Here is a 24,035-nt window from a genome sequence, read left to right as displayed (position 1 = left end):
CAAGGTCTCACTATGTAGCTCCAACAGGCCTGGAACTTGCTATATAGACTATCCCAGGCTGGCCTCAATCTCATAGAGATCCCCCTGCCTCTGCCTCCCCAGTGCTCAGATTAAAGGTATATGCCATCACAACCTGGTCAACTATTATATTTTTAACATGGTATATTCCCTAAAAGGAATATACATACACACAAATAAAATATAATCTAAAAAAATACTATGATAAACTAGTTACATTTTCTAAACAACAGTGCAATAGTCTCTCTCTCTCTCTCTCTCTCTCTCTCTCTCTCTCTCTCTCTTTCTCTCTGATAGTGCCCATACAGGCCAAAAGAGTGTGTCAGATCCCCTGGAACTAGAGTTACAGATATTTATTTGTGACCCTCAGGGCGTGGGTGCTGGAACTCAACTCCTTGGGTCCACTGCAAGAGTAGCAAGTGCTCTTAACAGCTGAGCCATCTCTTTTTAGTTAATCTCTCCAGTGCACTGGGCCCCACTAGCCATGTCTATAACTTTCTGGTTTTAGGTGCCCCCTCTTACTTCTTATGCTGCTGCTCCTCAGGGTCCTTATCAGACTCCATTTTCTGTATTCACCTTTTAAACACGAGCATGCCGAGAAGCTGTTCATAACTGGTTTTTCTTTACATTTCTAAGCTCTCTTTTCTACACATTAATAATTTATAGCTCTGTTATCTCCAGCCTTACCCTGCGTTCTGCACTTACATCCTCATATATTTCTAAGAATTATCATGTGATTTCTACTTAGATCAAAGACATCTGAACTTCAAAATATCCATGCCCTATTTTAACACTTTTATAAAACTTCATAAGCATGTTAAATTCATCTAAAATAAAATCCACTGTGAGGTCACTGTGAGGCCTCGGGCACAAGCATCACACAGACTAATTGACTGGAATGTGCTAACCCACAATCGTGCGTGCACACATGATTCAATTCTGACTAGAGACCTAAACAAATACCCTAGTTGTTCCTGAGCACAGTATTGCGTAGACTTGCACATCAGAGGCTTAGTGGAGGAATCAGAGGAAGCAATCATGGAAGCCCACATGTTCTACAGCTATTGGGACTGAGCCAACGTAATGGACTGCAGTTCATCCAGGCTGCCTCACTTGGCCACAGGGCAGAGTTATAAGAAATGAAGGCAGGGACATCGTCTCTTCAAACATCCTTCATAGTTTCTCATTACAGATGAGATTTTGATTCTATTACAGTCAGGTGTTTACAGGAAAGGCCATTCCTGATGTCCAGCCCACCTCCCCAGGTAGAACAGAGAGAGAGTCTGGATCCTTTGCTGGAGAATCTAAAGACTTCAAAAAATTAAAACTTGCTATTTTTGTGTATCTATGCCTTTTTTATTACTGTCTATGTATGAGTGTTTTTCCTGCATATAGGTAAGTGCCCCCGTGTTGTGCCATGAGCTCGGAGGCCAGAGGAGGGCCTCAGATCCTCTGTAACTGGAGTTGTGGACAGTTGTTAGCTGCCATATGGGTGCTGGGAACAGAACCCAGGTCCTCTGCCAGAACAGCCAGTGCTCTTAACCACTGAGCCATCTCTCCAGTCCCCAAACTTGCTATTTAAAAATGTTTCAATCTGTCAGAAAATTTTGGAAATCTCAAAGTAGAAATTCATTCACTTTTGTACTTGGGAAACAAAAATATGAAATTAAAAACATATTTGAGCTCACACCATAAGATGGTAGGTAATGGCCAAAGTACACATAGGAGGCCTTTGTAGGCCTAGGAACAGACAGCAATAGAGTTACCACTGACACCAAGGAGGTTGTGATGCAGATTCAAAAGCTACTTGGTAGGGGAGCTGAGGGATCCTACTGAGTAACAGCACACTGTGGGAAGGAAGTTGAAGGAGACAGGATGAATCCAGTGTTCTTTTTTGAGCAACTCTAAATAGTAATGACCTTCACTAAATATAAAAGGTTAAGGGGGAGCGCTTTTAAGTTGCAGCTGCTGAAACATGAAATATAGTTTATTTACTTGGCCAAAATTTAATGTAGAAACAAATGCTGGAGGATACATTATTATAGGGTATAGAATCAAAAACACAGATGCATTAGCCCCAGGGATGAGCCAAATATTAACCACGATTCCCAACACAATGGCACTTACAGAAGCAGCCGTTTCAACAAGGAAACTGAAGATTTTTCACTCAGTGTCAGTGATGAGCTGCCATGGTACCACTCAAAAGTCGGGTGACCTTCAGAAAACTCTTCTACAGGTTTTGGGCTTCTCTTCCCTGAGAATGTGAGGTGCGGAATCTGACAACTTTCTGTCACAAACTGAGTAATTCTAAGCCTGGATCTCATTGGTTATTAGTTTCTTTGTTGACCTAGATCTCACTCTAACCCATTCTCGGTCTCCAATTGTAATATTGTCTGTAATTTAGAAACCCCCTGTCTAGAATGCAGTCAGCGTAAATCCAAGATTTTGGGATGCAAACACAGCCATCAGTAAACAAATCACTGTATATATTTTGCTATTAGATTACCAAGATGATAATCAATAGTGACATGTTCCCAGTATTCACAGAGTTTCTTGTAAATTTCTAACCTCAAAAAAATCAAATATTTTTTTTGGTTTTGGCTTTTGGATTTAAAAAAAAAATTTTTATTTATAATTTTTATTTTATGTGTATGAATGTTATGCCTGCATGTAAGTAAGTGCATCTGTGTCGTGCAATGCCCGCGGAGAACAGAAGAGGCTGTCAGATCCCCTGGAACTGGAGTTACTGACAGTTGTTAGCTGCCATGTGGGTGCTGGGATTCGAGCCCGGGTCTTCTGCAAGAACAGCCAGTGTTCCTAAACTCTGAGCCATCTCTCCAGCCCCAAGATTTTTTTTTTTAAAGACAGAGTCTCTTTGTATTCCTCAGCTGGTCTGGAATTACATGGACCAAACTGGCCTCGATCTCACAGAGATCTGCCTGTCTCTGCCTCCTTCCCAAGTGCTGGTATTAAAGACATGTGCCACCACGCCCAGCTCAAATAACTAAAGCAAATGCATCAGCACCTCACAGTATTAATCAGAACACAGTGCAAATATATCTTTAATAAAATGAAGCACACCTTAAAGAAGTAGAATTCACAAGGTTATTAAAAACAAAGACTAAGGGAGAGAGAGAGACAGCTTGGCAGTTAAGTGCACTGGCTGCTCTTGCAGAGCACGTAGGTTTGGTTCCCAGCACTCATATGGTGGCTATCAACTGTCCATAAGTCCAGTTCCAGGGACTCCAACGCCCTCTTCTGACCTCTGTGGGCATTGCACAATGTGGCTGCACTTACATACAGGCAAGCAATGCACTCATATACATAAAATTAAAATAATAAAATATTAAAGCAAAACCAAAAACTCAATTTGGATTTTAAAATGTAAATGTAGATGGCTAGAGATGATGAATAGATGACAAATAGATACATGATATATGACTGATAGATAGATAGACAGATAGATATATAGACAGACAGACAGATAGATGATAGATGATAGATAGATGATAGATGATAGATAGATGGATAGGCAGACAGACAGTTGGAGAATATCACATACCTCCTTCCATTGGTTGGCTTTCCATGAAGGGCATCGGCCAGATCTGCAAGCTTTGTGAGTTCGAGGTTTCTGCAGATGACTGCAATATTTTTCTTCTAATTTCCCTTGGAATCTATCAGTGCAAAGTACTTCCCGGTACTTTATACCTTTACCACAAGATGCTGAGCACTACAAAAGATATAGGAGTAAACTTAATACATTTTGTATTAATTTATCTTCAAAAAATAAAAAAAATGAAACAATCAAAACATCATTGCTTCAATATTTTTGTTACATGTGTTCTGATGTTTCCAATTAGTAAGAATTTGAAATTTGCCAAGCTGCCTTGGACCAGTAATTCGTATTGACATCATAAGGTATCTGGTTTGCACATGTACTGATTGTCAATGGTGTACTAGGCACTCTGGTGGCACCTAATGATTTAGATTTCCTAAGACTTTCTTCAACTAATTGCATGTCATACATAATTCAATAAAACCTGTAATCTGTTCTGTAGAGAGTCCCATCTTGAACATTTATCTACACTGCAAGGAATAATTTTCTCACTATAAACAAAAGAGCCCATCATCACTCAGTGTAGAAAGCTGATCGAGAAAGCAGATTCTCAAACATCCCTTTGATCTGTATTCTGCATCCATGCAGAAGTGTATCTGCATCATCGGCTCTCTAATATAAGTGATAAAATCCTTTAAAATATAAGGCAGACAACGATTTGACTCCAGTTTCCAGCCTGTTGTCATTTCGTGCACGAGGCCCATGCAAAATGGGAGGCAGAGCTTGGGCTCTGGCACTGAGCCCTGGTTTAGCATCGTTTCTTCTACTGGAAGAACTGGCAAAACCATCAGCCGTACAGACTTGTCCTAAAGAGGAACATAAAAATGGTACGAAATGTCTACTCTGGTCCTATCACACATGTGAATTCTTAGCACACACTGGACTCCTTGTCTCCCGTTCCTTCATGAGTTCTCAGAGAGGACACTGACAAGGCCAGTACCTCACACAGGAAGAGGCCGACCCAGCCAACTCTCACCTCACACAAGGAAGACCTCAACCCAGTCAACTCTGATTTTCACTGTCAGCCTTCCAATTTATACACAAAAAATCTTTTAAAATACAAGTTGAGATTTGTTTTATTTAGAAATTAAAATGAATTGTTAGAACATTGGTTGATTTTTTTTTATATATTGTGAATTTGTGGATTTATGTTTTTAATGCAGGGTATTAAATGTGTAAAATACTGTAGACTTCTGTATGATATATGTTGGGGAACCCTGCTGTAAGGTTGGCTCCTTTCTCAGCAGGGTCTTCCTGCCTGACTTACCTGGAAAGTGCTGCCAAGCGTGGATGCTTGGCCTCATTTAAAACATACCTTTGGCATAGTTACCTGGAGTAAAAACTACCCCCAGGTTTTTTCTATATGATAATTAGGCATTCCCGATAGTTGGATGATAGGAGCCTACTGCCACATGTAAATAAAGCATACTATGAGCACCTATCAGCTGAAGCATTGGCTACTGCCTCCACACTGTATTTTCCCTAACCCCCACTGAATAAACGGAGCTGTTACACAGAGTCTGGAGCTGTTTGTATCATTGAACCTGCCTCCCCGGAAGGGCTTTCTTCCGTCAGTGCTCACTGGCCGTCCCTGAGCCCGTTCGTCACTTCTGCTCCCTTTGTCCTTGTGGACCGGTGGCCAATGACCCATGAGGAAAGGGAGAGACCCCATAGATATACACACACAAAAAAAATCAACAAATTCAAAAAAAGACATATTTGAGGAGGAAGCATAAAAAATTACTTCATGTTAATTAGTAGAGGTGATGTAGCTTTCAATAGTAATATTTTTCACATCTACTAATTATTAAGGAGCAAATTTTATGCTTTGAAGAATTATTATTTTTAATCATTTAAAAAAATTTAATAACTACATGATTAGAAGAAGCATTTCACTACAGCTTTAACATATTAAGTAACACACTCCAGAGCAAGAGTACATCTCTTTCACAAGTGGCTGCAAGTTTTTAGGTTCACAGTTGAATTAATACAGTTATACAATACTGACCTCAGTATAAGCCCTGTAAGACATAAAATTGAATGAGTTTTTAACCTTTTAAAAAGATCTCCATTTCATTTTGGAACATATTGTTCCTTGCAGAAAGACTCATTATTTTTGCTACTAACACTGAGTCAGAAAGTAACCAACTCTGACTAGTAATAACCAGATATATAGAGATTAGAAACACATGTGCAAACATCTTAACGTCAATTGCATTAAAAATGAATTTTTCTGTATGAAACTATGTATTTTGATAATGAAATGGAGATCTTTTTTAAAGGTTAAAAATCTCATTTAATTTTATGTCTTATAGGGTTTATACTGAGTACAATATTGTATAACTGTAATACTTCAACTGTAAACAAAAATTTACAGCCAGTTTTGAAAAATGCATCTTAGCTCTGGAAATTGTTATTGAATGTGTCAATGCTGTTGTAGTGAAATGCTTCTTCTAAGTATGTGGTTATTAAATAATTTTTAAAAATGTAGGAAACAGCATATTTTAAAATGAAATGGAGATCTTCTTTAAAGGGTAAAAACTCATTCAATTTTATATTGTACAGGGTTTATACTGAGTTCAATATTGTATAAACATATTAATTCAACTGTAAACCTAAAATTTTACAGCCACTTTTGAAAGATATGCATCCTAGTTCTGGAAATTGTTACTGAATATGTTAAAGCTGTAATGAAATGCTTCTTCTAAAAAAATAAATAATTAAAAATAAAAAATTTTTAAAAATTTAAAAAATACTGTAAACTTCAAAAAATATACAATTAGTGGGGTTAGAGGGATGTTCAATAGTCAAAAGTTCTCAGTACTCAACCACGAGGACCAGAAATTGGATCCTAACACCCACATAACCAGCTGGATGCCCCAGGAAAGGTTGTAGTTCCCTGTCCCAGAATTCAACACATACACATAAATAAAGTAATTTTTTTTGAGACAGGGTCTCACTATGTTGCTCTGGCTAGCTTGGAACTTGCCATGTAGACCAGGATGGACTCGAACTCACAGAAATCTACCTACCTCTGCTCCCAAGGGCTGGGATTAAAGTTGTGTGCCACTATACCTGGCAAAAAAATAAACTTTAGAGCATGTTCTGCTCTTACAGAGGACTTAGTTTCCAGCACCCATGTGGGGGTGGCTCACAACTGCCTGTAATTCCAGCTCCAGGGAATGTGACACCCTCTCTTGGCCTCTGCAGGCACCTGCACACATGTGCATATACATATACACAGACACACTCGCATACACATACTTTAAAAATCTTTAAAAACAAATATATATACATATATAAATAATTGGGGAATAATTTAGCCTTCTATATTATTTGCAATACCACATCTCATTTGTATAGGCAAGGAACCCATGATTGATTACTAAGACTTACGATATCCTGCCTGGATGATCCCTCCTCCCACTCGACTCTGTGAAGTCTGTAGGGAACCTTCACACGCTGTCCTAAGGTAACACCGTATTCCTTTCACCAAATCCGACCTGCCTGTGTGCTAGTCTCATCCTGCTGCTTCGATGCTCCTGTCCTTGTCTTTTCCTTTCCTCACTGTTTGTGTTCTAAATATAACACATTACACACTAATAATCATCAAATATCAAATATCAAGCGAAGATAATTGGGGACTGTGTTGAGTACCTTGCATAGAAGCTTTTTCTTCTTAGATTTGTATTGCTTTTCTAAATTTCAAATTATGGTCTTTTGGAAAAAAAGCATCCATTTATTATGAGTATTCATATGCAGGCTCATTAAGCATCAAAGTGCTTATAAGCTCATCATACAAACTCCAGATGACATGAGTTCTTAGGCGAGTGATATCGACACTGAGTCTTAAAAGAGAAGCTGTTTCTTCAAGGCAACATGGAGGATCTTATACATTTCCTCATGATTTCTTAACCAGATATTGACATTTTTGTCTATTTTATAAAATTCTCAAGGTTTTTTTTAACAGTGCCAAGAACCCAAGAATTGGTAAGTTAACTTACAGAAAATTGTTTATTTCTAAGAAGAATGACCCACACGTTTACAAAATATATAGAACAGAAGAGATTAAACTTGAGGTTTGACTTTAGAATTCAGCAACATATTTCATCTATGTGCAATACTTCTGAAGGTAATGCAAACTCAGATATGTGAAAAACTGAACGGCTAATCTTCAGAAAATTGAATAGTCTCCTACTCTATAACTCTAGATCATCTTCGTTCTTTCTCTTCCACGTTATTTTAAATTTACTAGATTAATTTAGATTTTGATTAATCTAATCCAGATTATTAAGCATAACTAAGTAACAAATTTCGTCAATGTATTGCATGTTTTATAAGGAAATTTTTATAAAATTAAACTTACTAGGCATTAGTTTAAGTGTCATTTTCCTGAGGAACCGACAGAACCTTGCTACTGTCTTTAACTTGGACTCTTCTTGGCCTGTGATCCAGCAAATTTTATTCAAGACACTCTTCCAACATTATATTATGGTACTCATCATCATGAAAATTTTGAGACACAATATAATTGATTTCACTTTAATGTTCAATGATGTTCATCATTTTCTTTCCTAGATTAACTCCCAGGTTCTTTTAAAATATTTTCACTTCTTTGAATGTCCTAAATTCAACCACAAGGCAATATATGTGTGTGTGTGTATATGTGTGTATGTGTGTGTGTGTGTGTGTCCTGTAACTAAGAAAGGAAAATTACAAAATCAAAGATTTGCAAAATAATTTATGCTTTGGATGGACTTTGAAAGAAAAACCCTTTTTTCTCAAGATCTGAATAAGTGCAGATCTGTTTTCCTCAGATCTAAGGAAGGGTAACAGCATTATTTTATCTGCCTGATGAATGCCATGTGGGAATTCCTCTACAGCAAAAGAGAGGACGCTATGCAAAGAATTATGTTTTAGTTGGAAAGGGCAGAGATAAACAATAATGAAATGTTACTCTCCTTCTCCAAGCCACGCTACAATCCAAATTCTAAAGGCTGCACAAAGTGGCCCATTTCATAGGAAACCCGAGAAAAGCAATTCTTTCCCCCGCTACTGGAATATCTTCCTTCCTCCCTCCGTTTTTCTCTCTCACATCTTCTGATCATCTTGCCATTTTATCAACACTATGCAGTTCCTCTCTAGCAATCTTTTCAAAATACTTTTTTTCTTAAAGGTCATGTCCATGTCGCCTCGTTAACAGTCTTAAACTCCTGATGAAATTTCCATTTTCAGCACTTGCATAGTACTTATTCTGGAGAGTTGGGTGCACTAGGGCTTCTTTGCACATGCCTGCAACATGCTCTGAGCACACCTCCTCTCCTCTCTCTTGCCTTCCCCATCTTCATTCCTTCCCTGTCCTCTGATTGTGGAGAGTGGTTCACGATTGCTAAGGAATGAAAGATACCAGATGCAATCTGCTTCATAAGTGGTGACAGTAAATAGTCACGCAAGCATTCTGAACCGATGGTTCTTACAAATGATCAGACAAATGTCTAAGAAAAAGCAGAGCATTTGAAACAAACGTACAAGTGCAAACATTAAAACCGAAAGACTCTCAGAGCCATTCAGGTTGACCAGGGACTTTCCATTCCAAGAAAATTCATAATAGGATTAACATTGGAACATGTATATTCTTTTTAGAGAAGAGCTGTACATAATTATAGAATAAAATTATTTGTGATATTTTAGGTACGGACCACAGAAAAATCAGTGGCCTTAATTGTGGAGAGTTTGACAATTAATTCTAGAAAAATAAATTGCTGGACAAAACCAAATAAGGAAAAGAAGCTTGGTTTGAGCTAACAAATGGAAGGATTTGCCTCTTCAGACTTTCACAAACTGCTGTTTATTTGAGACCTGCGTTTATTCTGTCAGCTGCTGTAAGGTTAGGCACTGGAAGAATTAACAGGCAGGCTGACTAGTAATGACAGAACAGCCCTGATTCTCATCTGTTCCATTCTATAGCAGTCAGGAGTAAACTTTGCTGCATAGATCTTCATTTCTAGATGCGACATTAATAACTTTGTGAAAGCAAAAGGAAAATTTTATTTTACAGAGAATGACTAAACTAAGAAAACTCTAAGAACATTTATAATGCTGATGCAAAATACAAAAAAAACATATTAGTCAATAAAGAATCAGAAAGGAACTACAGGACGTCACACTGATCTTATGTATGGCAGACTTAAAAATGTTTTGCATAACTGCACCCTTAGCAGAGACGGAGCAGAGAGGATGAGAGACAGCACACGAATGTCACTTCCTGGAAAGCGCCCTGCTCACAGCTCAGGACTTCAGCACAGGACAGTCCTCCCTCACCAAGACCACTGCCCAGCACATCTCTGCCTGTTTCTTAATACCGAGCATGAACATCATTTCCTTTCTGAAAACTATGTTGCATATAGAGGTTACACGATGTCCAACTCAGAAGAGATTAGGTTTGGCTCTTACAGATTTCTTTTTACAACCAGCTCTGCTTTTGCTATTCTCAGTATCTGTTGACTGTCTATTCTATGCCTCTTTTGTCTTACAGATAATAAAACAAACCAAGAACAGACACATAAAAACATAAAAACATTGCAGAAAAACATAGAAGCTAGAAAGACCCCAGAATCACTTATTTCCAAATTAATGTGTCATAAATCATTCATTTTTTATTCTATAAGGCAGAAATAATTCCAGTCTACCATGAACCAGAGCAGTGTGTGATCATGTACTGGCCAGCAGTCCTCTGAAATGACACATTTTTCACTGGGGACACCTAAAGGATCTGAGATGGTGCATTTCATTTTTAATGGTTATTTACCGTGCTGTGTTGCTAATTCCTCTGAACGGAAACATTCCCTCCTGGACAGAAGGGGGAGTCTCCAGGACTCAGCAAGCTAACAAATTAGAAGCTTGCCAAACCTAGAAGACTCAGGGAGCTCAGAAAGTGACTACACTCCAAAGGTCAGCTCCTGAGGTTACATACGTGATGAACAATTGCTGGGGACGAGAAACTGGTGGAGCTGCCTGCCACATGGAGCTCTGGGGACACAGCTTTTGGGAGTTGTCACCTGTTGTGGGCTGGGCTTTTCAGTGACACAACTGTTTTTCAGTCACACATGCTCCTGTAAGTGACCTCAGTGAACTCACTGGTTCCTCAAACTAGGCTTGGGTCCAATCTCTTCTCTGGTCTGCCTGGTGCTGCATCTGGGGTGAACGGACATTTGTCCCTATCTCCCCAGCAATAGTAAGGCAGCAACATGCTAATAATCATTTTCAATTTAAGTCCTCGAGAGCCTGTAACTAGTTATTTGGGGGGAAAAAATCTGATTTGGTTTACAGAATAGCAAGAGAATTCAAAATTAACTTTGACTAGAAAAATTGCAAATGCTAATTTCACTCACTACTGTATAGTACGCTCTACAAATAAACACATTTTCATATACATACATGTATTTACACTTTATTCTCTTTTGATACTGGTTCTGTTTATCATGTAAATTTTATTTAAGATTCTCTAAGAATAAATATTAAAACTAGCATTCAACTGCTGGAATGTAACTTAATACAACCACTATAAAAAACACCATGGAAGTTTCTCAAAAAACTAAAATTATATCTAATTTAGGATCCAGCTATTCCAGTCCTGGCTGTACACCTGCAAGAAATGAAGTCACCATACAAAGGGCCCGCATACCCTCCTTGATGGTGTTACCAGTCAGAATAGCTAGGTAATGGAATGAGCTAGGTGACTATCAGCTGACAAATGAAGAAAATGTGTGACAGTTGTAGTCACCCGTTAAGAGGAACAAAGCGACATCTGCAGAAACAGGGATGGAACTGGAGATGACCTCGTTGAGGGAAAGCCAGACACAGAAAAACAAGTGTCCTACATTCTCTCTAGGTGGAAACAAGCACAAAACCTCCACAAGCGTACCTGAGCGTAGGAGATGGATTGTGCCTTAGTGTCAACTTGACACACCTGGGCAGAGGGAGCCTCATTTGGGGAACGGCCTTCACTGGACTGGCCTCTGGCCATGTCTATGGGGAATTTACTTGATTGTTGAGTGATGTGGGAGGGCCCAGCCCACTGTGAGTGGTGCCACCCGTGGGCAGGTTGTTCTGTGTTGTATAAGAAAGCAGGCTGAGCATGGGCCAGGGGAGCAAGCCAGTAAGCAGTGTTCCTCCATGGCCTGTGCTCCAGCTTCCAGGTTCCTGCCCTGAGTTCCTACCTTGGGCTCCCTGATGTATTGTGACCCGGGAGATGTAAGCCAAATAAGCCCTTTCCTCGCCAAGTTGGTATTGGTCAGAGTGTTCTGTCACAGCAATGGGGAAACAAACTAGAGCATGGACTAAGAGGGAAGAGAAGGGGACAGGGACTATGAAGAGGTTGATTAGGAGGAGAGTGAGATCAAAGCAGACGCGTGAGTCACCATCACAAGGAAACCTATTAGCTTGTGTGATTAATGTGACTGAACAGTTATTACTAAAACTAAAGAAGAAATGAAAATAAAACAAATATTCAACACTTAATATTATGAAGGTAATATAAGAAGCAATCTTAGGATAGGGCTCTGACATCAACTAATTTCTATATTAAATCCTTTTAGTGACTACCAAGATAAGCTATTGAGGAGTCTAAACTAATTTTTTCCTTCATGCATATTTTTCTTTCATGTAAACTTTTGTTCCTAACTCAAAATTTCCTAAATTAATTCTGTATATAGTCTATATTATCACCAGTTCTCTAAAAGAACTTTTGGTGAGTAAATTTGTAAATAAGCTTTTTTAAAAAATATAAGCCCCCAATATGGTCATTTACAGGTCAATTACTGAGTCTCGGAACCATGTTTTAACGCCTGGGTTACTACTTCCTTTACTCCTCACTGGTTGATGTGGAAAAATGCTCTAAATCACATAGAATACTTGGCGATTTGATAATATAGTTGCAAAAATTTTATGTAACAAGATCCTTTTAAAAAAACCACTTTGCAAATGGTTAAAGATCAAAGTATTTTGTTCCTCAGCTACTATAAATTAGTATCTAAGTAGACATAAACATTAAACTTTTCAGCCATTTGATTACATTTGAATTTTTTTAAATATTATTTTTTATGTGTGTGAGTGCATTGCCTGCATGTGTGTAAGTGCACCTGTGTCATGCAGTGCCCATGAAGGTCAGAAGAAAGGTCAGATTCCCTGGAACTAGAGTTACAGACAATTGTTAGCCACCATGTGGGTGCTGGGAATCTAACCTGGATCCTCTGCAAAAGCAGCTGGTGCTCTTAACCACTGAGCCATCTCTCCAGCCCCTCATTTGAATTTTCTAATGCATTAAATAATTACAATAAAAATGCAACAATTACAATAAGAAAATGCAAAGCAGCTGGGGCTGGTGTACAGCTCAGTTGGTAGAGTGTTATATCACAGCCTGAGGCCTAGGGCCTTGTCCCCAAAACAAACTAAACAAACAATCTTGAACAAAAATAAGTGAGATGCTGTATTATTCAATTTCGCTTTGCTTGCCAAATTCTTGGAATTTTCTGACTGACATTATTTATCCAGTTTTGAGACAGTCTCATGTATCCCAGGCCGGCCTTGAACTGGCTATGTGGCAGAGGGGGATGTTGAACTTCTGATCCTCCTGCCTGTACCTCCCAAGTGCTAAGATTGCAGATGTGCAACACCAAGCCTGGTTTATGCATTGCTGGAAATGAAACACAGGGCTTTGTGCACGCTAGGCGAACCTCTACCAACTGAGCTACATCCCCAGCTGCCTGACTTCTTTCTCACGACGACATGAAAAAATATATTTTTATTTCACTTCTAAATACCGCACTAGGGGCTGGAGAGATGGTTCAGCAGTTAAGAGCGCTGACTGCTCTGGCAGAAGACCCGGGTTCATTTCCAGTACCCACATGGTGGCTACGAACTGTCCTTAACTCCAGTTCCAGGGGAATCCAAAGCCCTCTTCTGACCTCCGCGGCCCTGCACGACACAGGTGCACTCACATACATGCAGGCAATGCACTCATACACATGAAAAAAATAAAAATATTAAATGCCACACTAACTGCTGTTGCTTTTCCAATACTGAGATCCATCTGCTGAAGATGTAAACACTCAGAGCCAATGGCCCTCAGGCCATGCTTACTGTTTATTCAACACCAGGTTTTAGCTAAACTAGTCCAGATAACCAAAGAAAGCCTACTCTCAAGTAGTGAGAAGACTCTACAACCACTTTGTTTCAGGAGAACCAAGGTCACAGAAGCAGACTTACCTATACAGCCTGGAATATTCTGCCGATTGAAAAACTAGATCATTTCTCAAGACAAGCATGAGGCATCAAGATAAAATAGAGAGTGGGTTTGATTAAATACCACCACACACAATTATGGAAAGATAATCAGGTATTGGATTGTCTCTTTTGGAATAATTTAAAGGATTAGTTGCTTTTTCTTTTGTCTTAAGTGACTATTGAAAAATATCAATAAAGTTTTTAATATTTGAACATGTACTATTTGCCTTGTTTGGGTCTCTTTTCAAAACTAAAATACATTATGTTCCTGTGTTAAAGGAAAACTAAAATTTTGAAATGGGAGAATCTTGACCTTAATCATTTTGCTAGAGAAGTTTTAAATACTATATTAGTGACCATCTTAAATGTCTTCAGAACATTGTTATAGAACAAAAGGCCAATGCATGAAACATTTCAATTGGGAAATATGGTAGAGTTTCAGTTTAGAACACACTAGAAATGGACTATCCCAAGGAGTAAAGCATGATGCCTCTGTGGCCATGCAGGTGATTTCCTTTCTATTTGTTTTTGTTTGCTAAGCACTTTTTAGGATATTCTCTAAATAAAATAAAAACTCTGTACTTAAGCCCAGAAGTAGTAGTTTTCCAGCTCTCTAGGAAGCCAGAGATACCTAAATATCTCTAAAGCAAAACCCACTGCAATGAAGTCTCAGGCCTGTGTTAGCTTCCTAACACTCAAGGGCATTCACTACAATGGACAAACACTTCTGAAATTGCATTTCTTGATTAAATGGCAAATAAAAGAATAAACTATTTAAGATGGACTGGAGAAATAGCTCAGCCATTTAAAGGACTAGCAGAGAACCCAGGATCAATTCCCAGCACCCACATGGCAGCTAACAACGTCCAAAACTCCAGTTTCAAGGGATCCAAAATCCTCTTCTGAGCTCTGCGGGAACTGCATGATACAGGTGCACTTACACACATGAAGGCAATACACTCATACACATAAAGAAATATAAAATATTTTTAAAATAATGAAGACAGAGTACCATACTTCTGTTTAAAATGAAGTAAACAGACAAAATGTGCAGGTGAATAATGTTTCTGTGGCTCTGCTCACTACTGTGTAGCTCCCTGAATTCAGGGTAGCTGGGCACACAAGCGTGCACTCTGGGATCCTTCAGTAGGATCATCAGTCACAGCATCTCCCCAGAGAAGATATCTACAGTTTGAAAGTTTAATGGAGTTCATGAAAGTTTAATGGAGTTCAGAAGCTTCCTTTTGAAACCTGTGACAGACATCTTTTGACTCTATCTTTAGTAAGTCAGGAGAGCATTTGGTTTAAAAAGTATTTCCCACAGAAATATTTCATTCTCTTGCATTGAACTTAATCAGATTTAAAATTTACAGCTTTAGACATATAAGATTTTTTGTCAGATTAATTTACAAAGTGACTTCCAAGTTAAAAAACAAAAAAAACCCACACTGTTCTTCTGTTTATGTCTTTACAACAATTAGAGCTTTAAAAATTCAATTCATGTTCTAGATTTATTTCTGAGTATATATGCATATATATTTATTTATTTACTTATGTCCACACATAATAGATTTACATTCTAGCCAGGATAATGCAATGTATGTGACCTCATATAACCCGGCTGGCTGACTTGATTGGAATATTCAATGGTAGCTCACTGCAATGTTCTTGCTAGTCTAAGTGACCCTGGAAAAGTTTCTTTTTAAATTATATTCAGTTTCATATACAAAACACAAAGTCACAGTAATTCATGCAAGTATCTTATACAGAAATACTTATCACACTGTTAATTTTTGTACATAGGTATTAGTGATTGATAACTAAAGGACTCAAGTGCTTCTGAGCTGGCTTCCTTCACTAAGAGCTGATAGTTATTTCTAGCTTGCAGAGATTATTGAGCTCAGGTTTATTTTGCTGGAAGAGAACGACATGGAATTCTGATTCAAGATGCACCCACTATTTGTAGCAAACAGTACTCAGAAAAACCTGCCATTAGTTTCACACTTGTAATTTATTTTTAAATTAATTAAAAAATTTTATATTATGAGTGTTTTGCCTACATGTATGTAAGTGTACCCATGTGGTGCAATGCCTGTGGATGTCAAAAGAGGGGTTGGACCCCTGGAAATAGAGTTAGGGATGGGTGTTAGTTGCCACGTGGGTGCTGAGAAATGAACCTGGGTCCTTTGTAAGAGCAGCTGGTACTCTTAACTGCTGAGCCATCTCTCCAGCCCTGCTTATAATTTATTTGTGACTCTATTGAAAAGTACATCTTGTGTTTGTCATGAAGGGACGATAACCATTTCAGACTCTTCCGTGTCTGCTTGCAAGTGGGACTCGTCTGGAGTTTCTGTCCAGAGTTCTTACTGGCTCATTCAGGAATAGGACTCTTTGTTATATTGTGGCAAGAAAAACTGGTCTGGCTAACAGAATAACTTAACATAAATATGAATCTCGTAACAATTCTTCAGTGACATTATTGTGAACTCAGTTTTTTCTTGATGTTCTCACACAAACCACAGCAACCCAGGTCATGGCTTTTGCAGAATGCATGGCATGCTCTATGATGAAGCTCCTAGAGTCAGAATCATGAGCATCTGCCTTCCCAGATGAAAAGCAGAGAACACTTCCATGTGGCAACCGTAAAATGCCCTGGCATACCTTTTCTTTTACTTTTAAAAAATACTTTTAAGGCATTACTTACTATGGAAACACCGACCAAAGCCAAATGCCAGTTAAATAAGATTTACCATCCCGGCTTCCACAAATGCTTTATGTGTTGACTGTGGGAGTTAACAGAAAGAAAGTCAAGAAGCTTGCTTTATAGTCAGGGAACTGCAGAAATGCTTTGTGAAAGGAAAAGCCAGAGTTGGGATCAAAGAAACACTACTCTCTGTGCAGATAGATGTCCAATTACCACACGCAACAGAAGTGGTGATGGACATGTGTGTTAGGAATTCGAACATATAAAAATATGTTGGCAAATTTAAGCCCATCTTAAATTATTACCTTAATCACATAAAATGAATTATTTTATTAAAATTTAAGGTAAGTTTTCATGAGTGATGGACTGAATAGTAAAAGAGGCATGGGACTGGGACTCAAGACACCTACATCTGAATCTCAGCTGTCAGTAACTAAGCAACCTAGGGACAGATGCTTGTGGTTTGAATGTAAAATGTTCCCTCATAGGCTCACAGGTTTGAACACTTTGTCCGCAGCTGGTGGCAATGTTTTAGAGACTCTTGAACCTTTAGGAGGCAGATTCTTGCTGGAGCAAGTGGGTTTCTGGTGGGGGTGGGGAAAGGGACTGTTGAGGTTTCATAGCAGGAAGTCACTTCCTGTACCCTCTGCTCTGCTCCCTGACAGCCAGTGCACTGTGACCTGCTGTTCTCCGGCTCTACCACCCTGCCATCCCCGACACCCTGCCAGCCCACTACCCTTCCTCCGGCTCTACCACCCTGCCATCCCCAACACCCTGCCAGCCCACTACCCTTCCTCCGGCTCTACCACCCTGCCATCCCCAACACCCTGCCAGCCCACTACCCTTCCTCCGGCTCTACCACCCTGCCATCCCCGACACCCTGCCAGCCCACTACCCTCCCTAAAGTTCTTTGTCAGGTATATTTGGCTCAGCATTGTGTAAAGTAACTACATGATGTTTAACCTTACTGATTCTGTTTTCTCACAATAAAATAACAATAACAATATTTGCACTAAAGAGCAGTTGTGGTGTGCTACTGCACAAGGAAATACAGGAACGAGTCTTTTACAGAGCCAGACAGTAGTCAAAGTGCCTGTTAGAGCCCATTCCTTTCTTTTTCTTTCTTTGCCCGACTCTGAGGAAAATGAGAAGCCTCACACTAATCTCTTCACCTCATGACTGGAGCACAAGCCACTGGGCTCGCAGAGCTTGATGGTAAGAACGGGAGGGAAGGATCCCAGCGGAATTCCAAATACCAGTCTTCTTTCTCTTGAGAAAAATCATTGGCCCAAATGTTGAGTAATGCAACAGAGCCACACCCAGTTATTTTCAAAGTAGGGATGAGGTAAAGAGGAATTTATAAAAGATAGTAAAAATACAACGCTTTTTTCAAGGTTTTATTTAAAACATTTGACATTTGTTGTCAGTTTTGAGTGAGTAGCTCACTCTTTAGCCCAGACTGTCATCAAACTCACAACACTCTCCCTCCTTTAGCATCCCAAGTGCGAGCAATAAAGGTGAGTCACCACACCTGGACTTACGATGTACACTCATTTCTTCCCTCTCTTTAATTTTTTCCAATCCTCAAAGTCAAAGTGAATGTTCAGGAAAATGCCAGGAGGATAAACAAAAGGAAGACCACTGAGAAGCAAGGCCCTCTGTACCTGCCAAATTCTGTGAGCCCAGGCATCCAGGGGGCCTTCGGAGTAAGGGGGGCAGGACTACAAGAGGCTGAACTTGGGTCCCATGGCACACACTGGCTGATAGGCAGTGAAGACTCTTCACCAGAGAAACTAAGTGTCTGAAAGACTGTAAAAACTACTGACCTACCCGGATGATCACCAGCTACAAAACTATTCTCTTCAAAGCAACTTCCAGTCACTTCTCTGGTGTTTTATAGCAATGAACCACAGAGAATCATCAACATTTGAGGAAACTTTCAAGGAAAGCCAGAAAAGCATCCTTCTCACCACCGTAAAGAGTCTGGTGGATCAAGAGACAATAACTAGAAAATCTTCCACTCAAAAGAAACAGCAAATAAGAGAGAGTAGATGCTCCCTGGCAGACAGAACCTGAAGCCAGAAAAGCAGCCAGAACACAAGGAAGCTTTTGATAGTGAAAAATAAAACTAGAATAAAAACTCAATAGATACTGGGAGTTTCAGATGAAGTAAAACCAAGGGGTGGAAAACGGCAAAAATGGCAACAAGAAAATGGGAAGTGTCGCCCAGGAGTTCCTGTGCTCACCCAGAAGTTCAGAAAGAGGAAATAAAATGGTTACACAGAAATTGCCAAGAAATAATACCAAATTTCTCAACACAAGTCTCTTTAATGAAAAGGCCTAGGAAACTAAATCCACTTACACTAAACAGACACACACACACACACACACACACAAAATACAAACATCGACACACATGCAGAACACAATCATACACATACACACAGACCTATGTACACATAAAAATAGAGACACACAGATATACACCATTCACAGACACACACACTCAGCATACACACACATACACCATAAATACACACACACAATCAGAACCCAGATACACATCATATACACAGACCCACACTCATAAGCACACACTCCCCACACATACACACATGCAGACATGTGTATATACCTATACACTATACACAGACACATACACACATATAGAAACCCACACCGCATACACACATATAGACATATACATACACCTGCACAGTATACACATACATATATACCATACACACAGACACACCATACATACACACCGACATACAAGCCACATATAGACACAGACACAAATCCACACAGAAACACACATTTATGCACACCACATACATACATGCAGACACACACGTACTCACTATACACACAGATATGCACACACCACATATATACAATGCACACAACACATACAAAATACATAGAGGCACACATCACACACACACACACACACACACACACACACACACACACACACACTGGCACCTGCATTGTACAGTATCCACGGGAAGAGAGGGAGCTGAAGTGGGAAGCAAACCACAGCTTCTCAATAGCAGCTCAGAATGGTAGATGACGCTAAGGAAATCTTTAGAATTCTATCGCTAACTCGTTAACTAAATATAGGGACTAGCTAAACACATTTTCAGATTTACATCGATGGGAAAACATACCTCTAATTTTTCTTTCCTTTTTTGGGGGGAGGGTGAAGGAGTGCTTTATTTAGCATGGCAGAATAAACTAAAAATAGAAACACATTTGATGCAAGAGAAAGCGTCATCATATCAGATGTGGGAGGAGCCTCTCAGAACAGCAGGACCTCACTTAAGGTCACCAGGTCTCAGGGGCCAGGGGAGAGCGGGGCAGGCAGTGTATGTGAACACTTATTTTATACATGTGGAGAAGCACTTGAGAGAAAACAAGTGAGGCTCCAACATTAAAAACTGAGTGAAACTTATTTTCAGGAAGATTTACACAAGAGGAGTCATGCACACAGTTTCCTGGCCCAGCACTGATGCTGCAGCATGGACCACAGGCTTGGTTACGGTGCATGAGGGGTGGGCTGAGGGTGCATGTGCTCTGTAAGAAAGCTAAATTCTCGGTCTCTATGAAAGGAAGTCAACAGCTAAGTTGTTTTTCTTGATTTATCAAGAAATACACCTATTATTTAGGATGGAGATAAACACTGGAGGGCATAGATAGGAGGATTAAAGAGTGCTTACTTGGGGAGGGGAAGCAGGTGACAATTTCTTCACCTTACTGTCCTTTCAGCACAATTTCTTTGTGTGTGTGTGTGTGGTTTATTACTTTATTTTTATATGTATGAGTGTACTACCTGCATGCAAGTGCACCCAGGTCATGCAATGCCTGTGGAGGTCAGAAGAGGACATCGGATTCCCTGGAACTGGAGTTACAGACGGTTGTTAGACACCACATGGGTGCTGGGAATCGAACCTGGGTCCTCTGCAAGAGCAGTTAGTGCTCTTAACTGCTGAGCCATCTCTCCAGCCCCCTCAGCACAATTTCTAAGTTATGTCCATGCTCTCTGTTGTAGCAGCTATATTCAGAACAAAAGTAAGTGACATTTGGTTTATGAAGGGGCGTCAAGGCCAAACTGGAATGCTGTTTCGACAGGAATGCTCTAAAGCTCTGGATCTACTCTGAGGGAGGACACTTTTTGAGGACATGTAAAGGATGCTCATCTATTTGCTTTCATAAAGTTGGAAAACATGTGTTAGTAGAAAATGAGAACTAGAATGAAAAAATGTATGTTAATAGGGTATGGGAGAAATAAAAATATATATGTATCTAGAAGTCAAGGAGAAAAGAAATAGCCTACACTCTGACCAAAATATCATCTACTGTTGAGGACAAATAAAATCTGATTTAATAATAATCTTACACTAATATAGTTTTATACTCTTAAAATATAAGCAAACTAGAGAACAGCTAAACTTTAAATTTGACATAATAGCTATCATATTAGATACACAGTTTGTAACAAAAGTAATAATATTCTTTCAGTTACATTGTTTATATTTGTATCATTTTTGCTAATGAATAAAATTATCCACAACATTTTTGAGACTTTCCTAACAGAAAGGACTGAGGAATTAACAAAATAAACTTTACTTGTGAAACATAACAAAATAGCAACCTGTCTTCAAATACTTTCCCTGTGTAAAGGGATTTGATGATTCTTAATTCAGGATACAGAATGAGAATTGGAGGTAAGTTTCATACGTGTGCTTAGCTAAAAGGACCAAAACGGTCAAGTAGATTTCCTATAAAAAGCAGACTATGCCAGGCAGGGTGGCTGACAGCTTTAATCACAGCACTCAGGAGGCAGAAACAGGCAGCTCTCTGGGAGATGGAGGTCAGCCTAGTTTACATAGCCAGTTCCAGCCTATAGCCTATACACCTGTCTCAAAACAAAATAAAACAAAAACCTCAATATTTGTGATATTGTAAAGATTTTAGAACTCCTTTTGCGTATTCCATTTCTGTCCTCCTTCATGGTCCCAACTCCCATTTGGAGTGCTGTGCCTGCTCCCCGTCTCACAGAACAGTCCCACCAACTGGTTGTCAGCAGAAAAAGATGAAGTGGGCTACATTTTCTGAGTGTTTGTTCAGATGCTCCCTGCTGGTGTCTCCTTTCCCTGCTCACATCTTATTGGTCCATCAAGGCTGAGGCCTGGGCCTGCACCTCCAAACATCTCTTCATGTTTCCCCAATGTTTGACTTCCCGTAAGACTTCCCTTTTTCAAAAATTTATTTTTATTTTATGTGTATGAATGTATTGCCTGCATGTATGTGAGTGCACCTGTGTCGTGCAATGCTGCAGAGGTCAGAAGAGGGCGTCAGATCCCCCTGGAATTGGAGTTACTGGAGTTAAGAACAGTTTGTAGCCGCCATGTGGGTGCTGGGAATCGAACCTGGGTCCTCTGCGAGAGCAGTCAGTGCTCTTAACCGCTGAGCCATCTCTCCAGCCCCGAAAACATTTTTTTTTAAATCCTGATAAGGAAATTCTAAATCCTTACAACTCTTGAAGAAGTCATAGTTCTTATAGAAACCACTGTATATTGGTTTTTTCTTTCTCTCTTTTATCTCTGTTTCTATCTCTTTCTTTTGTGATGCTGGGGAATGAACCCAAGGCCTTATACATACCAAGCAAACACTCTGAGCTTTATTGTCAGCCTTGTTCATGTTCAGTCCTTCCACAATCCTAGTCTATTGTATGATAGACTGTCAATGATCCCCAGTGGAAAATGGATGATGGATTCTTGGCAGTTCCTATCTGCTGTGTCCCCATAAACATTTCTTAAGCCTTTGAGTTTCTCTGGGTCATAACTGCAAAAATAACAAAAGCCCAAGGAAATAAAATCTGGTCCAGAGCTGTGCAGATTGCTTTCCAGTTCAGTTAATAACTGGTATACGGAGGCATTTACACAGTTATCTTGACTGATCGAATCTCTCTGGCGTGTCTAAAATCATACACATATACAAACAACATCAAAAGGTGAGATTACAGAAGACTGATATGTTTAATGTACTTTCCTATATAGGTCTGACTAGATTTAGGAATAAGGTAAATTAGCATACACTAAATTAATCACAAATTAAGCAAAATCTTACTTTCAGAACAACACTCAGGGTGGGGAAGCACCAGAAAGCAGCTGATAAGCTAATGGTATCTACAGAAACATCCAGTATTTTTATTACGGTTTTGTTGAGACAGTGTCTGACTGCACCCAGGCCTCAAACTCTGTTCTCCCGAGTGCTGGGATCTATAGGCATGATGGTATCTAATCCTAGAACTTGAGAGGTAGAGGCAGGAGTCTCAGGAACTTGAGACTAGCCTGGGCTACACAGAGTTTGGTGCCAGTCTGAGCTAACAGAGAGCCTGTCTCAAAAAAAAAAACAGAATAATGATGATGAAAAAAACAGTTAACAACAGATCATTCCCAGGAGTCTCAGGAACTTGAGACTAGCCTGGGCTACACAGAGTTTGGTGCCAGCCTGAGCTAACAGAGAGCCTGTCTCAAAAAAACAGAATAATGATGATGAAAAAAACAGTTAACAACAGATCATTCCTACCTTGACTCTAGTTGATGAGGGTTTGATGCAGATGTATATGATGACTGTGGGTCTATGTTTGTGTACGAGTGCAGGCACGCATGTGCAAGGCCTGTGTGTAGAGATCAGAGGTTCTCACCGTCCCCTTTGTCTGAGGTTGGTTCTCTTGATCACTGCATAAGCCAGGCTAGTTGTCTTTTGAGCTTCCAAGGATTCTCCTATCTCCACCCATCTCCCCCTAGGAAGGCTCACTGCTGTGTCTGGCTTTACGTGGGTTCTGAGGATCCAAATTCAGGTCCCACATTTTACCAACTGAGCCATCTTCCTAGCTCCACCTCAAAATATTATTTTAAGGAGTTCTATTCGTGTTTGTTTTATCCAAAGTAAAAATGTGAATTTTGCTGCTTGGGCTGTGTATCCATCTGACACACAGCACCTATGATACCCTATCTTTCCCAGCAACAGAGGACCACCAGTGTCCTCCTCTCTACCACTGAAGCACACATGTTCACTGAGGATGACGCCTGGGCTATCATACATATAAACTTATGCCCTCTTGTACAGAGAGGAGGGTGCCCTGGGATCCTGCCTATAGGGTGCTTTATTTTTGTTTTAGCTTTGGGTATGTGCTTATTTTAAATTTGCTAATTTTTAAATGATAAAAATAAGCTATCTAATATCACCCATTTAAGGCAAGGAAGAGATTTAGCAGTGGTTGTGAAAGCAATTGCTTTTGGAAACTCTCTAAGGAGATTGCTATGAAATGTTTGAAAATATTTCTTCTGTGACTTGGCCAAGCATATGTTCTTAAAATTTAGAAGCCAAATTTTCTGATCT

General features: G+C 39.6%; 1 protein-coding gene across 3 annotated transcripts in view; it reads right to left on the bottom strand.

Moving 5' to 3' along the window:
* Positions 1-24,035, bottom strand: part of Adamts20 (ADAM metallopeptidase with thrombospondin type 1 motif 20) — a 158,875-nt gene that overhangs the window by 33,869 nt on the left and 100,971 nt on the right. For all 3 annotated transcript variants that reach the window (XM_008826600.2, XM_029560348.1, XM_029560360.1), the window contains exon 29: positions 3,581-3,748. In XM_008826600.2, the coding sequence (XP_008824822.1) occupies positions 3,581-3,748 (168 nt within the window). The remainder of the gene's footprint in view (positions 1-3,580; positions 3,749-24,035) is intronic.

Source organism: Nannospalax galili, unplaced genomic scaffold (genome assembly GCF_000622305.1).
Source record: "Nannospalax galili isolate Female #2095 unplaced genomic scaffold, S.galili_v1.0 scaffold232, whole genome shotgun sequence".
In the NCBI taxonomy this organism is placed as follows: domain Eukaryota; kingdom Metazoa; phylum Chordata; class Mammalia; order Rodentia; family Spalacidae; genus Nannospalax; species Nannospalax galili.
The sequence above is the reverse complement of the archived record's forward strand: the minus strand, read 5'-3'. Positions and strand labels throughout refer to the sequence as shown.